Source organism: Ambystoma mexicanum, chromosome 1q (genome assembly GCF_040938575.1).
Source record: "Ambystoma mexicanum isolate Mex_15411 chromosome 1q, UKY_AmexF1_1, whole genome shotgun sequence".
Lineage (NCBI taxonomy): Eukaryota > Metazoa > Chordata > Amphibia > Caudata > Ambystomatidae > Ambystoma > Ambystoma mexicanum.
The window spans coordinates 188,902,613-188,917,346 of record NC_090922.1 but is presented as its reverse complement, the minus strand read 5'-3'; the positions used below and the strand labels follow the sequence as shown (position 1 = coordinate 188,917,346).

General features: G+C 51.3%; 1 protein-coding gene across 2 annotated transcripts in view; it reads left to right on the top strand.

Moving 5' to 3' along the window:
- LOC138526394 (pleckstrin homology domain-containing family A member 4-like) overlaps positions 1–14,734 on the top strand; it is a 291,575-nt gene that overhangs the window by 166,976 nt on the left and 109,865 nt on the right. For both annotated transcript variants that reach the window (XM_069637101.1, XM_069637089.1), the window contains exons 4-5: positions 11,238–11,310; positions 11,921–12,021. In XM_069637101.1, coding sequence (XP_069493202.1) covers positions 11,238–11,310; positions 11,921–12,021 — 174 coding nt within the window. The remainder of the gene's footprint in view (positions 1–11,237; positions 11,311–11,920; positions 12,022–14,734) is intronic.

The following is a 14,734-nucleotide window of genomic DNA, read 5'->3' as shown; positions in this document are numbered from 1 at the left end:
TGTCGAGGCAATCCTTGGCTTGAAAGCTAAGTGGGGAGGGTGCTGATCACACCCAGGGAGGTCGATCAAGGGACCATCCCTCGAGTATTTAATGCATGCCAGCAGGGAACCCCATTGACCTAATCGGCCTTTATATTTAGAATTGTTCTTTATGTTCTTTTATAACTCACTCAATACAGGAGACCGGGTTTCGCACCTATGTTGCTCTGTGTTGTTTTGCTTCCAAGACTTACACGTTGTCCCTGAGCTATCCTCCCGCTTAATGCCTACATCCCTTCCCCCCAAGAACCCCACTTCACTCTCCCCCCATGTGAGCTGAGGGGCGGGGCTTACGCACACAGCTTTTTGTTAGTCAGTGGAGAGGGGACAGAAGCCGTTCCTGAAACCGGTGGCTTTAAAGTGTTAATGTGTTTGTGCAGAAACATTTATTTGGAAAAACGCAGCAAAAATGAAAAGCTGCTCGTTTCAAGACAGGCTTCCCTCACCTCTCTGTCTCCCCACGGATGCTTCTTTCACAGTTTGTTGTTCGGGAGAGAGGCGAGGGAAGTCTTTTCAGAAACTAGCAGTGTTAAAGGGTGTTGCATGTTGGCTCATTATGTATGTATGCATGTGTGCAAGGAGTGCGTATGCAATGAATGTGTGAATGAGTGTAGATATATTGGGGCTGGGTCTGCATGTAAATGAGCAAGTGTATAGTGAATGGGATGTTTAAATGAGTGAATGTTATGTTATGTTATTTTGCATTTATATAGCGCCTTATATACCATTGGTATGGTCTGAAGGCGCTGGTAGGTTGAACGCCCTCAGGAACCGCAGTTCAGTCAGTAGAGAGAGTCAAAAGGTGCTTGTGCGCACCGGGTATGTGTGCAGCTGGTGCAGACTTCGTGTAGTAGCTGCTTCTTAGCTGTAGGTGTGGCGGTTGAGCGAACAGGGGTATGTGTTCGTTCTGACAGGATTTATCCAGACCGATTGTGGCTGCGTTAGGCCTGAGGAGAACGCCTGGCTGGGGGGTGTGTAACCAGCAGTGATTACTTAGAGTGATGGGCAGTAAGCGGATGATGTTGATATGAGAACAGTTATACCAAATGGTGTCATAGTATCTCTGTGTTCTAGTTGAGTGATGGTGTAAAGAAGAGAGTAAGCGTGGGGTGGGTAATTATGGGATATATGCTCTTTCAAATGTTCCCTGCATTTCAAACCATACTATGTACGTCATGCAATTCTATGGAATAAAGTCTGTTCTATGCACTTTTATTAATTTCATGCGTCCCAGATTGCCCTACACACTCCGGTCTGCTCGACACACTCACGCACTCCAGTCCGCCTTGCGGGCTCTAGTCCATCCCTCGCTCCAGTGCGCTTACACGCATGCACGCCTGTATTCCCACGCATGCGTTCATGTCTTCCCCACGCATGTACTCCTGTATGCCCCGCGCATGCACTCCTTTCCGCCATGCGCGCTCCGCTCCGTCGCACGCACTGTGTAATTGTGTGTGTTTATGTGCAGGGCCAGCCTTAGCGGCAGCAGTGCTCTGGGCGAATTGGTGCCCCGTCTCCTGGCAGGGAGTTAATCACTGAAAACCACCTCACTTCCGCATCAGAGTGGGGAGGTAATCATGTGAGTAGACTGCTCATGCAAAGCATCAGCACCCTATTGTTATTAAATGCGCCCTGCCGCCGCGGGCACATTGAATAACAAAAGAGCACCTGCCGCGCTTTCTCTCACTAAGCCAGCTCAGGGGAGCCCTTGAAAGACTTCCCGAGCCGCCGTGGCAGGGGGCTAATGGTGCCCTGGGGGGCATGGCGCCCGGGGGATTCGCCCTGCCCAAAGACCGGCCCTGCTTATGTGTAATGCTGGGCCGCTATCATTCGATACTTGGGCCCCACGGCAAACAAATCTTGAGGTAAAACAGAGGAGGCGGAACATCCAAGTTTGCCCCAACCAATTTATGAAGTGGCCCCACCCATCACCAGTTAGCCCCCATCACCCCCACCCTGAAATGTAGGTTTTGTTGCACCCGTGCCCACCAGCCTGACCTGTTTAATGGCAGGACGCCCCTTCTACTCCCCGTTTTCTTTTCTTTGGTGTATTCAGCATGCTTCTTATCTGCAGTCATATTCTCTTGGTCTCAAGGTCCAGACCCTACCCCTTTTATGAGTGTGATTTGGGAGGTGAACAAACATGCATTTTAAACCGCGCAGCGTGCATGTGCACACGGCAGGCTGCCTTGGCTGGCCCTGTGCCTACAGCGCATAGACGCTGCTAGCTGGGGGCGAGGCGCTTTACAGAACAGGCCGTGTTCTGAAGGGTGTTGTCCGCGCGCGGCGCGAGGCATTCCTGCATATCTTTCCCCGGCCATGTGCTTGCGGTTAGATGTGGAATGGGCGCTCTGTTCCAGCAGAGATTTCATCGCTTGCGATCTCGCTTTGGTTAAAGGCCGAGACGTTAAGTAAACGTTTTGGGTTTATCCTTCTCCGGCCTGGATGGTTTGGAAATCGTGACGCATGGTGTCATGTCTGGGGGAAGTTGTCTACTGGGGCTTTGCTGCGATGTCCAGCATCTTTGGAAAGGTAACTTTCTGCAGCCTGGAGCTGTTCTAAAGGCATCCATCTTATTGGCATTTGTTCTGATCAGAGTCCGGGGGAGCACATTTTAAAAGGAAATATACTTTGTGGTTTAAAATTCTTCCTCCAGAAACACCAATATTTCATATGTCATCTTTGTGTTTTACTTATTGGTTTCTTATAACATGATTAATACTTGAGCGCGATCCGGGATTCTAACTTCTGTTGCTCTGTGTGTTCTTGCTTCCAAAAACAGCACGTTGCCCCTGTGCTATCTTTGAGGGCCACCACTTCCAAATGCATAATGTCAACTGTTCAAGAGAAGTGTCACTCATCTGGAGTGATATATTCATTTAAGATCCACCCATAATCTCTTTGGTGGGGCCTGCACTGCCTCTCACAATCGCAGGTGTCCCGTGAGCGTTCCAAAAGCCATTTGGGCAAGTCACTAATTAAAGGGGAACCCCCGGACTTTGTGGTTGTGGCTATGACTCTGGAGACCTCATGGTGTCATGTAAAGTGTGTGTGTAGCTCGCCCGGACCCTGTAATCTCTTTCGTTTTCTTAGAAATCAAGAACTGCATGTACCAGAATCCAAAGCAAGAGCCTAGACTGAGCGAGCCACTCGCACCTGACGCGGGACAACATGGGATCCCAGTCTCCCTCAGTCTCTGTCAGGAGTGTGCTTTGGTGTAATTTCCATCTCTTCCAGTTAAATGTAGGGCAGTGCTAGAGGTCTACAGACAAAGTAGTGTACATGTGACTGGCGGGGCACAGGGTAGGCAGTTACATGGTGCAACACATGTGTCAAGGGCTTGTGGGGCGTGGCAGGTTGACAGCCAAGTGGGGGAAAGAAGGCTGACCCCCCCTGTATTTTCATATATGTCCTATGTGAAGTCAGTTCCCTCCGCTCCGTGTGCACCTACCTGGGCCGATGCTGCTTCAGGCAGAGGCCAGGAACTAGGAGAACGTGCCATTGGGAATGCGTTCCAAAGGCTGGGTCCAAAGACTGCACCTCTCTTATCCCCTCTGGTCTCAGAGTCCTGGAGCTGAAGAGTCTGGCATTCTTTGTTGCATCCTGGGATATGCCACGTGATACTTTCCCGGGGCGAGGCACGAGCAGGTGTCTGTTTGTGTTTGTGTGTGTGTGTGTGTGTGTGTGTATATGTATGTATGTATATATATATATATATATATATATATATTTCTGAGGCTTGTGGAATCTGCTTAGATCACATGCTGTGCATAGGCCGACATCTAGTGGAAGCTGCGGAGTATTACAGTTTGTTTTTCGAAAGTCGAAAATGGGCGTCGACACAGGCGTGCCAGTAATACTATCCCTAGTGTGACGTCCACTGTACCCAAGATCCCTCACGCGTGTAGGATCCTCAGATTGTTTTTTTCTTCCCCACCCCAACGTCGACCCTCAACCTCGACGACGGCTGGAGAAGTCATCGACCGTCGACTGCTGCACGACGGATCTGGGCCTCGGTAGGCCGCTGGCCTCGGCCCGGGCCTAGTAGGCCGCTGGCCTCGGCCCTTACAAGTAGGGAGAGTGGGGGGTGGTACATACTCTTCACTCTTGATATATAGTTACATTTATATATATTCCTACACTTAGCAGCCCGCTGCCTTAAGGTGCGTATGGAAGGTACCCCTTTTCAATTCTGCCCCAAGTGCAATCGCAAATACCCTTGGGTCGACAGGCACGCCACGTGCAATCTCTGCTTGCCGAGGGATCACCCCGAAGCGAACTGCAGAGCGTGTAGTAGGTTTAAACCTAAGACACTTAAGGACCGTTCGACAAAGCGTTGGGCCCACCACGCCAGGCAGGAGGCCATGGCAGCGGAGGGCGCCTTCAGCGATGGCAGCGACGCCGTACTTTCGGACGGCGAGGGCATTACGGCGTCGAAAGACAGCCGACGAGCGCAGGTCCCCGACCTCGGAAGGTCGTCCGGCAAGGCGGCTATGGGGAAGACCCCCGGCGACGCAAGCGCTACACACCTAACACACACTAAACACACTAAGACCAACCGGACCTCGACGACGTCGACTTCCCGGAAAGAGGCACAAAAAGAACGGTCCGACTCGGTGTCCTCTGGGCGCTCTCGATCGAGATCGCCTCACGACGCAAGGCAATCATCCACTCTTGCCAAGAGTGCCTCGCTACACACACTAACGGAAGTTCGATCGTCGGGAGACGAAGACGACTTCCACCCCCAGGCCGCGCTCCAAGATACCGAGACCGCGGTTAACACCAGTGAGGCCCCACGCCCGAAGCACACAGATACCTTTCCAGACCCTCGACGCCAGGCGTCGAAAGTCTCTGGGGCCCCCAAGGGACAGGGAAAACATTTTTCCACGCACGGAGAAGGGGGGAAACAGCGGAAAGCACAGCCTTCCACCCCTGTAAAGCCTAAGCAGACAAGCAAACACAAGTCTACCCTTGAAAATAAATCACCTGCTAAAGTAATACCCTGTTCCAGGGAATGGTCCAGTGAAGACATAGACAGGGTTATGTCTAGGATGTCTTCCTTAGCTGATTTTTATGATAAGAACCCAGAACACTTTCTTTCATATAACCCTCAAGGGGCCACACCCTCAGGCTCCTCCGATCCCATCCCGCTAAGTAAAAAGCCCCGGGTCGAAAGACCTGAACCCTTCGAGGTTCAGCCTTACTCCACTTCATATTCTACTCCACTCCCCAGTTACCAGGGACAAGTTTTCCCTAGAGAGGACCAGGAGTTGGACATGATGGAAGAACAAACCGGGACAGATTACTATGCGGAGGATGAGGACTTGGAGGAGGGAGAAGATGAGCAGGAAATTTACAGAGCAGATTCCCCAGTACAAAGCGAAGCCCCAGTTACTGACTCTCCAGTTGATAACCAGCCCCTCCTTAACGAGGTTCTCGCCCGAGCAGCGGAACACTTCCACATCGACACCCACGGTGTACAGGAGGAAAGGGACTTCGCGGAGGAGTTTGTAGGAGAGAGAAGACCAGTCGCTCAGACCATCCCTATCCTCAAATCCATCCAACGAAGAATAGATCCTTCCCTGGTGAATCCGAACCTCACCAGAGCTGTCAACCCCAGAATTGAAAAGATTTTCCGGGCAGCCCAGTCTGACCCTCTGTATATAAGGGGACATCTTAAACCAGATTCCCTAGTGGTTACCAACACTAGAAAAAGGGCTGGCACGCCCTTATCTTCATCAGAAGCTCCTCCCGACAAGGAGAGCAAAAAACTTTACGGGTTTGGCAGGAAGGTAGCCTCAACGTCCGCCTACCAAGCAAGGATTGCGAATTCCACCACCCTGTTGGCTAGTTACAATTGCCATCAATGGGAAGAGGTCGCGGCGCTCATTGCCTCTGCTCCAGAACCATTAAAGGGCCAGCTGGCTCGGATCTCGGCAGAAGGGAGAGCCGTGTCTGGTTGCATTTTAAAAGCAACTTTCGACGCCGCTGACAACGCAGGGAGATTGATAGCAGAAGGTACTGTTATCAAAAGACATGCGTGGTTACGGCAGTCGGGATTCAAGACAGAAACCCAGGCTTCTTTAATAGACAAGCCAGTGGAACCCGACCTATTGTTTGGGAAAGCGGTCGAAGACGCACTTAAAAATGCCAAAGATGAATATGAGACTCTCAAATCCCTTGGCCAGCTTACCAACAAACCCCCTAACCAGAGGGGGAACAGTAATTTTCGTCGCCCACGCGGACAAAATTCACAAAGAGGCAACTATGCCCAGGGACAGGGTACACAATGGAATAACAACCAGCAGTCTACCCAGAGTTACGGCAGGGGTAACAAGAGAGGTCGTGGAAGAGGCAGAGGCAGCCCCAACAAGGGAGGTGGCACGCCTCCACCAAAACAGTGACGCTCAGTTCAGGGTCCCTTGCCACGCAACCCCAGTAGGGGGACGCATTTCCACCTTCACCCAGGCTTGGGAAGGGATCACCTCAGACAGATGGGTGCTGTCAACAGTATCCGCAGGATATTGTATAGAACTACTGCAGCGTCCCCGGAACCATCCTCCACGACAAAGAGTGCACTCCCTAGAGCATCAAAGGATCCTTCTCGAGGAGATCGCCATTCTGCTAGAAAAGGACGCGATAGAACTCGTCCCAGGACACCAGGTAAACAAGGGTATCTATTCAACTTACTTCCTTGTGCCAAAGAAAGATTTGACAATGCGCCCAGTATTAGACTTGCGGCCTGCCAACAAGTATGTCAAGCCCCAAAAATTCCGTATGACCACGCTACAAGAGGTAATCCCCCTCCTAAAAAAGGGGGATTACATGGCAACCTTGGATATGAAAGATGCTTATTTTCATATTTCCATGCTCCCAGCGCACAGAAAGTACTTACGCTTCAAGGTAGACAGTCGCCACTACCAATTCAAGGTACTGCCCTTCGGGATAGCTTCTGCACCAAGGGTATTCACCAAGGTACTGGCGGTGGCGGCTGCACACCTACGCAGGGAAGCAATCCCGGTGTACCCTTATCTGGACGACTGGCTCATAACGGGGGAGACCCCAGGAATTTGCAGGTCAAACATTCAGAGGACTATCGACCTCCTCCACGAATTAGGCTTCTCTATCAACGAGAAAAAGTCAAGTCTGGTGCCAAGCACCTCAAAACAATTTCTAGGAGCTATCCTAGATACTCAGAAAGGATTGACCTTCCCTTCGGAAGAGAGAATTCGGAATATACTTCTGCAAATTCCGCATTATCAGTCAGGTCAACAGATAACAGTACGCAAAGCTATGCGGTTACTGGGCATGATGGCGTCATGCATTTACCTGGTCCCCCACGCGCGTCTGCGCATGCGTCCCATGCAGGAATGGTTGGCGAAACAGTGGTCTCAGGCAAGTGGTCATTGGGACGATCTAGTGGTCGTTTCGCCAACACTCGTACAGAGCCTACACTGGTGGACAAGAGAGAATCTCGCAAAGGGGAAACCCTTTTACAATCCCGAAGTACAAGCCGTGGTAACTACAGATGCATGCCTGACTGGGTGGGGAGCTCACCATCTCCACCACACAGCTCAGGGTCTCTGGTCTCACTCAGTAGCCAAGAACCACATCAATCTGCTAGAGCTTCTGGCAGTATTCCGAGCGCTAAAGGCGTTCGAGCCCCATCTACTGAACTTGTCGGTGCAGATCAGGACGGACAGCACGACAGCCATGTTCTATCTGAACAAGCAAGGGGGGACTCGTTCACCAAATCTGTCCAAGCTTGCCCAGAAAATCTGGATATGGGCACTCAGACGGAACATCTTCCTGTCATCGCAACATGTTCCAGGGGAGCTCAATTCCCTAGCGGATGCTCTAAGCAGAGACTCCCTCCCAGAAGAACACGAATGGGTCCTTCACAGAGACGTGGTAGAAGATCTCTTCTCTCAGTGGGGTTTCCCCACTATAGACCTATTCGCCACAAGCGAAAACAAACAATGCCCAGGATTTGCATCCAGGTTCCCCCAACCGGACTCCCAAGGGAATGCCCTGTGGATGAACTGGTCAGGGATGTTTGCGTACGCTTTTCCACCAACTCCTCTCATCAGGAAGGTGGTGTACAAGATGAACAAGGAATCGATGACGCTCATCCTAGTTGCTCCCATGTGGGCGAGACAACCATGGTTTCCACACCTACGCAGGATGGCGGTGTGCGAACCCATCAGACTCCCAGCTTGGTACAACCTACTGTCCCAGCAACAGGGTCAAACAGTGCATCAGGAACCCAACTCTATGAACCTAGCAGCATGGCTCCTGAAGTCATAGAGTTTGGACATCTCAAATTACCACAGAGGTGTATGGACATTCTAAAGGAGTCCAGGAAACCAAATACAAGGCACTGTTACTTTGATAAGTGGAAAAGATTCGTTATCTGGTGCCAGAATAAACAAATCAACCCGGTTGATTGCACTCCTTCCAACGTTGTGACATACATGCTCCACCTGCTGGATGCAGGGTTGGTTTTTAACTCACTGAAAGTACACCTGGCAGCCCTCTCGGCTTACACCACATCCCATAACAAGGTCTCGTGGTGGAAAGTGCCAGTGGTTAAAGCCTTCATGGAAGGAGTAAAGAGACTTCACCCTCCTATTTCGAACCCACCGCCAGGATGGGACCTCAACGTGGTGCTAGCTAAGCTCATGGGACCCCCATTCGAACCCATGCATAAAAGTAGTCTCAAACACCTGACTTATAAAACGGCCTTCTTAGTAGCCATTACCTCCATAAGAAGGGTCAGTGAGATTCAGGCTCTGTCAGTGCAAGATCCTTTCTTTACTATCCACAAGGACAAACTGGTTTTACGCACACACCCTAGGTTCTCACCTAAATTCATATCCAAGTTCCATGTAAACCAGTCCATCGAGCTTCCGGCTTTCTTCAAAAACCCACAAAGCTCGGCTGAGGTAAAACTACACACCCTAGATGTGCGTAGGGCGGTCCTATACTATGTAAATAAGACCAGACCGCTAAGGAAAACAGATCAACTGTTTGTCTCCGTAGCTACAGGCAGAGAGGGGGATCGCGTCTCTAAAGGCGCTATCTCGAAGTGGATTATCAACTGTATACAGCTGTGTTACTCTCTTTCTGAAAAGACTCTGCCTTTTACGCCAAGGGCCCACTCTACTAGAGGCATTGGTGCCACTCTGGCTTTCATTGCAAATGTTCCCCTCGACACCATTTGCAAAGCGGCTACTTGGAGCTCTATTCACACTTTTACTCAGCATTACTGCATTGACACTCATTCCAAGACAGATACACAAGTGGGACAAGCGGTTCTAAGACACCTGTTTGCTCATGACCCTTCTCACATCCCACCTCCTTCTTCTGGTACTGCTCGCTAATCTATGCACAGCATGTGATCTAAGCAGATTCCACAAGCCTCAGAAGGGATACATTACTCACCGTAATCGTATTTCTGATGCTTGTATCTGCTTAGATTCACATGCGACCCACCCTTCCTCCCCTCCGAGAGAAGGCGCATGATTGCTTGTAGTCTTACCTTTCTGTTTATCTGCTTGGATTATCTGTACTCACGCTACTCCTCATGCTTCCTCATGTCAGAAAAAATACAATCTGAGGATCCTACACGCGTGAGGGATCTTGGGTACAGTGGACGTCACACTAGGGATAGTATTACTGGCACGCCTGTGTCGACGCCCATTTTCGACTTTCGAAAAACAAACTGTAATACTCCGCAGCTTCCACTAGATGTCGGCCTATGCACAGCATGTGAATCTAAGCAGATACAAGCATCAGAAATACGATTACGGTGAGTAATGTATCCCATATATATATATATATATATATATAGGTAAAGCAGAACATGTTAAGAGGAGCACCCAACTGGAAGTCATGGTGCCTTTTCCTACGTGCAAAATCCAACCGGGTTGAGCCACATGGAGTCTGCTATTAAGTTGTATTGAAGATTTAGGAGCCAGGCGAGGGGTCTCGATTGTGACTATTCAATCAGAGGGACAGACCCCCGCCGGCTCAGCAAGATTTAGGGATTCATTACAGGTGTGGTACTAAGGGTGAAAGACAAGTGTTATTTCAAATATCCCCTATTTTTGAAAGACCACCCAGTTACAGGTTAGCATTGCAGGGGATATTGAAAAGGCAGGATTCGTAGAAAGCCCGGCATGGACTAAATAACCCATGGTAATGGGAGTAGGACAGAATTGGCACTTGGCCAAATGTGCATTCTCTTACTTGCTTATCAAGCCAACATATCGAGGGATCATGGGCAGCCTGAGCACCCTCTGCCCCCCCTCCCAACCTCCCACTCCTCTGCTTAAGCACATGAGGTGCACATTTAGTTTAGAGCCTGCAGGAGTCTGGCACTGAGGGCAGTAGACATCACAAGTGGCCCTGTTCGTGGATTTGGGGAATGAGTGATTGACAGGCACATCTTTGTTGGGACCAAGCTGCACCCAGGCCCCCATCACTGAAGAGCGACGGCCAGCGCGGAGAATATAACTCTCTCCTGGTGTAAGAGTTCCAGCGAAGATGTGCGTACAGAACTACCAAAGGGTTATTATCACTGTGTCCCCCCCCACCCGAGACTTAAAAAACCCTAAAGGATGTGTGCAAACCCGCAGGCGCAAAAGTAAATGTAGGTGGCTGGAAGGCTTTCAATTTCAGCCATCAACCTTCAGTTTAGCAAATGCCCCCCTGAGAGGGGCGGGTCTGCTCATACGTGTGCCCCGAAACCCAAGCTACATCTCACAGAGGATTACCAGTGAGGCTGGAACATGTCTGGGGTTGCATGTGGTCTCCTGCAGAAGGCATGTGGCCCATGCATTCCGGCTCACTCCCCCTTCTGGCGAGACCATCACCATGTCTCATTTGCATATTGCCTATCCCTTTCTGTAAAGGATTGGCCGGCTGAAAAAAGATGCCCTGGTAGGTTGCCCAGAGCTATGCCCTCGAATACTGGTCAGAGCCAAACTCAGCCTTTCATCCTTCTGAGGTTGATAAATGAGCACCACACACCGTGGGTAATAATAAGCAGCGCTCAGATGCCTGACGGTTCGTAGCGCTATATAAATGCCAAATTATTATTATTATTTTTATTATTATTATTATTATTATTATACGATCAATTCGAAACCTTCCAACCACTGCCGTTACTAAACTTGTTCTATTTCTCCTCACAGGATAGCGCCGGCCTGCGGCTCTGGAAGAGGCGGTGGTTTGTGCTCTCCGACTTCTGCTTGTTCTATTATCGGGGTAAGTTCTCTCTCTCTTCTGCCACTGCCCCCAAATGAGCTGCTTCACTCGCGCACCATCTCAGAGCCCCTCCCAGTCGCCCCGAATTCCACCCTTTAGGAGGAAACCTGATGTGCGCACGCCTCGCGGCTGCTGCTAACGGAAGACGCCAAGGAGAGCAGTGCACGCAGAGGGTCACTCGCTGTGACGCATTTACGCATTCTGCACGTGTTCGCTGTATGTAAGGCTCTCTCCTAGATTTCAGATACCTTACCTGTTGGCGAGGCCACCCCTCTTATGCCAGTCCTCCCCCCACTGACCCCCTCTCCCTAACAACCCCTAGCCTGCATTCTCTTGCTTGACACTCTTTTGGAACATGTCTGGGGTTGCCGGACTTAGCCGGTCAAGTGGCACAGCGAGTAGAGCGCCCGCTTTGACACCCGTGCAGAGCCTGTTAACGCAGGTTCGAATCCCGGCGGGGCCAAACTCAGCCTTTCATCCTTCCGAGGTCGATAAATGAGCACCACACACCGTGGGTAATAATAAGCAGCGCTCAGATACCTGAGGGTTTGTAGCGCTATATAAAAGCCTAATTATTATTATTATTATTATTATTTTTCCCCCCCTGCAGACAGCCGCGAGGAGACCGTGCTGGGCAGTATCCTCCTACCCAGCTATGAGATTTTACCCGCGGGCCCTCGAGAGGCCAAGAACCGCAAATTCACCTTCAAGGTAAGGTCAGCTGCTAGCTTGCCATCCTGGGGTAATGGGTGAGGGCATACGTTCTATACCCGTTCCCAGCCGTGCCCCCTGCCCTCTCACTTGCCCCGCTCTGCCTCTGCATTTTTCTCTCACTCGTGCTCCATCTTCCCACTCTCAAGGGTTAATACAGAGTGGAAGCAGGGCATGGGACAACTGGGCAGGTGAAACAGCCTTCAAATGCCCAGGAAAGGGCACACTCAGGAGGTGATTGACTACTGCAAAGGAAGGAGAGTGGTGCCTGCGGGGCAGGCCAGCATCCACAGTGCTTAGGTGCCCTGGCTTCTCAGGACTCTGGTTTCCTCCTTGGTATATGGCCTTCAGAGCACTCACCTCTCCGGGTTTCTCTCTGGGCACAACACTCATTGCAGTGGAGACCAGCCTCTCTAATTCTAAGGCTCACTTCTGCTACTCTGGCTGCAGGGCATGGCTCACAGCTTCCCTACCCTGTCTCACTGGCTACAGGGCATGGCTCACAGCTTCTCTACCCTGTTACACTGGCTGCAGGGCATAACTCGGTGCTTCTCTACAGTTACACTCGCTGCAGGGTATGGCTCACTGCTTCTCTACCCCGTCTCACTGGCTGCAGGACGTAGCCCACTGCTTCCACGCCCTATACCACTGGCTACAGGGCATGGCTCACTGCATCTCTACCCTGTCACACTGGCTGCAGGACAGCTCACTGCTTCCATGCCCTATAACACTGGCTACAGGACATGTCTCACTGCTTCCCTACCCTATTGCACTAGCTACAGGGCATGGCTCACAACGTCCATACCCCATCACACTGGCTGCAGGGCATAGCTCACTGCTTCCATGCCCTATAACACTGGCTACAGGACATGTCTCACTGCTTCCCTACCCTATTGCACTAGCTACAGGGCATGGCTCACAACGTCCATACCCCATCACACTGGCTGCAGGGCATAGCTCACTGCTTCCATGCCCTATAACACTGGCTACAGGGCATGACTCGCTGCTTTCCTCCCTTGTTACACCGGCTACAGGGCATGGCTTACTGCATCTCTACCATGTCACACTGGCTGCAGTGTCTTCTTTCCCTGCTTCTCTACCCTGTTAAACTGGCTGTGAGACAGCTCACTGCTTCCATGCCCTATTACACTGGCTACAGGGCATGGCTCACAGCGTCCATACCCCATCACACTGGCTGCAGGGCATAGCTCACTGCACCTCTACCCTGTCACACTGGCTGCAGGACAGCTCACTGCTTCCATGCCCTATAACACTGGCTACAGGACATGTCTCACTGCTTCCCTACTCTGTTGCATTAGCTGCAGGGCACGGCTGACAGATTCTTTACCCTGTTGCACTGGCTTCAGGGCATAACTCACTGCTTCTCTACAGTTACATTGGCTGTAGGGCATAGCTCACTGCTTCACTGCAATTACACTGGCTGCAGAGCATGGCTTCCTGTTTTATATACCCTATTACAATGGCATGCAAGCATGTCTCTCTGCTTCCCTTCCCTGTAGCACTGACTACAGAACATGTCTCACTGCTACCCTACCCTGTTGCACTGGCTATAGGGCATGGCTCACTGCATCTCTACAGTTACATTGGGCTTCTCTGCAGTTTCACTGGCTGCAGAGCATAGCTCGCTGCTTCTCTGCAGTTTCACTGGCTGCAGAGCATAGCTCACTGCTTCTCTGCAGTTACAGTGGCTGCAGGGTATGGCTCACTGCTTCTCTACCCTGTTACTCTGGCTGCAGGACATAGCCCACTGCTTCCACTCCCTATGACACTGGCTACAGGGCATGACTCGCTGCTTTCCTCCCTTGTTACACTGGCTACAGGGCATGGCTCACTGCATCGCAACCCTGTCACACTGGCTGCAGAGTCTTGTTTCCATGTGTGTCTACTCTGTTGTATTGGCTTTTCCTAGTTTTTCTTTTATCCCATGTCGAACTGCCTTGACTTCTGTCACACTGACCTCCTGCTCTCCTGCCCCTCGCCCGTGGCCCTCAGTGCCCATTTCACTGACTGCAGCATCTGACCCCTTTTGTTTCTTTGTCCTTTTATGCTGGCTGCTGAGGGTGGGTGCCCCGTGTCTGTGCACCATGGCACCTTGGTTGCAAGGTCTGCGCCCTCTGGATCTCCACCCTGTCGCATTGGCTGTAGAGCCTAGCCTGGGCCTCCAGGCATCTCCTCTGCCACACTGTCTTAAGAGCCAGACCTGCCCCTGTCCCACTAGTTGCCAACACAGACATCTCTGGCTCTCTACCCTAACACACTCGCTGCAGAGCCTGCCCTCTCTGTAGCATTTGCCTGTCACACTGACTTCACACCCTGGTCTCTCTGGGCATCTCCTCTGTCGTCGCACTGACACCACTGACCCAACACTATTTGCGGATCTCCCCTGTCAGATACACCTTGGCATCTCCCCCAGGCACTCTGGCTGTAGCTCCTGCCCTGGCACTATCCAGTGTGACTCCCTGTTTCTCTTCTCTGCCACACCCTTAGCAGGACGCGTTCTTCTGATGTCTTTCCATCGCTCACTGACCGCAGATTCTGGCCTCTTTCAATATTCCCCATGCCATAAAGCAGCTTTAATTCACTATGGGGTAGTTAGAGGTATGAGATATAGGGTAACATTGGAGACCAAAGTAGTCCCCCCCCCCCCCCCCCCCCCCCCCCGGTGGGATGTGGTTAGTGAATTAGCTTAGCC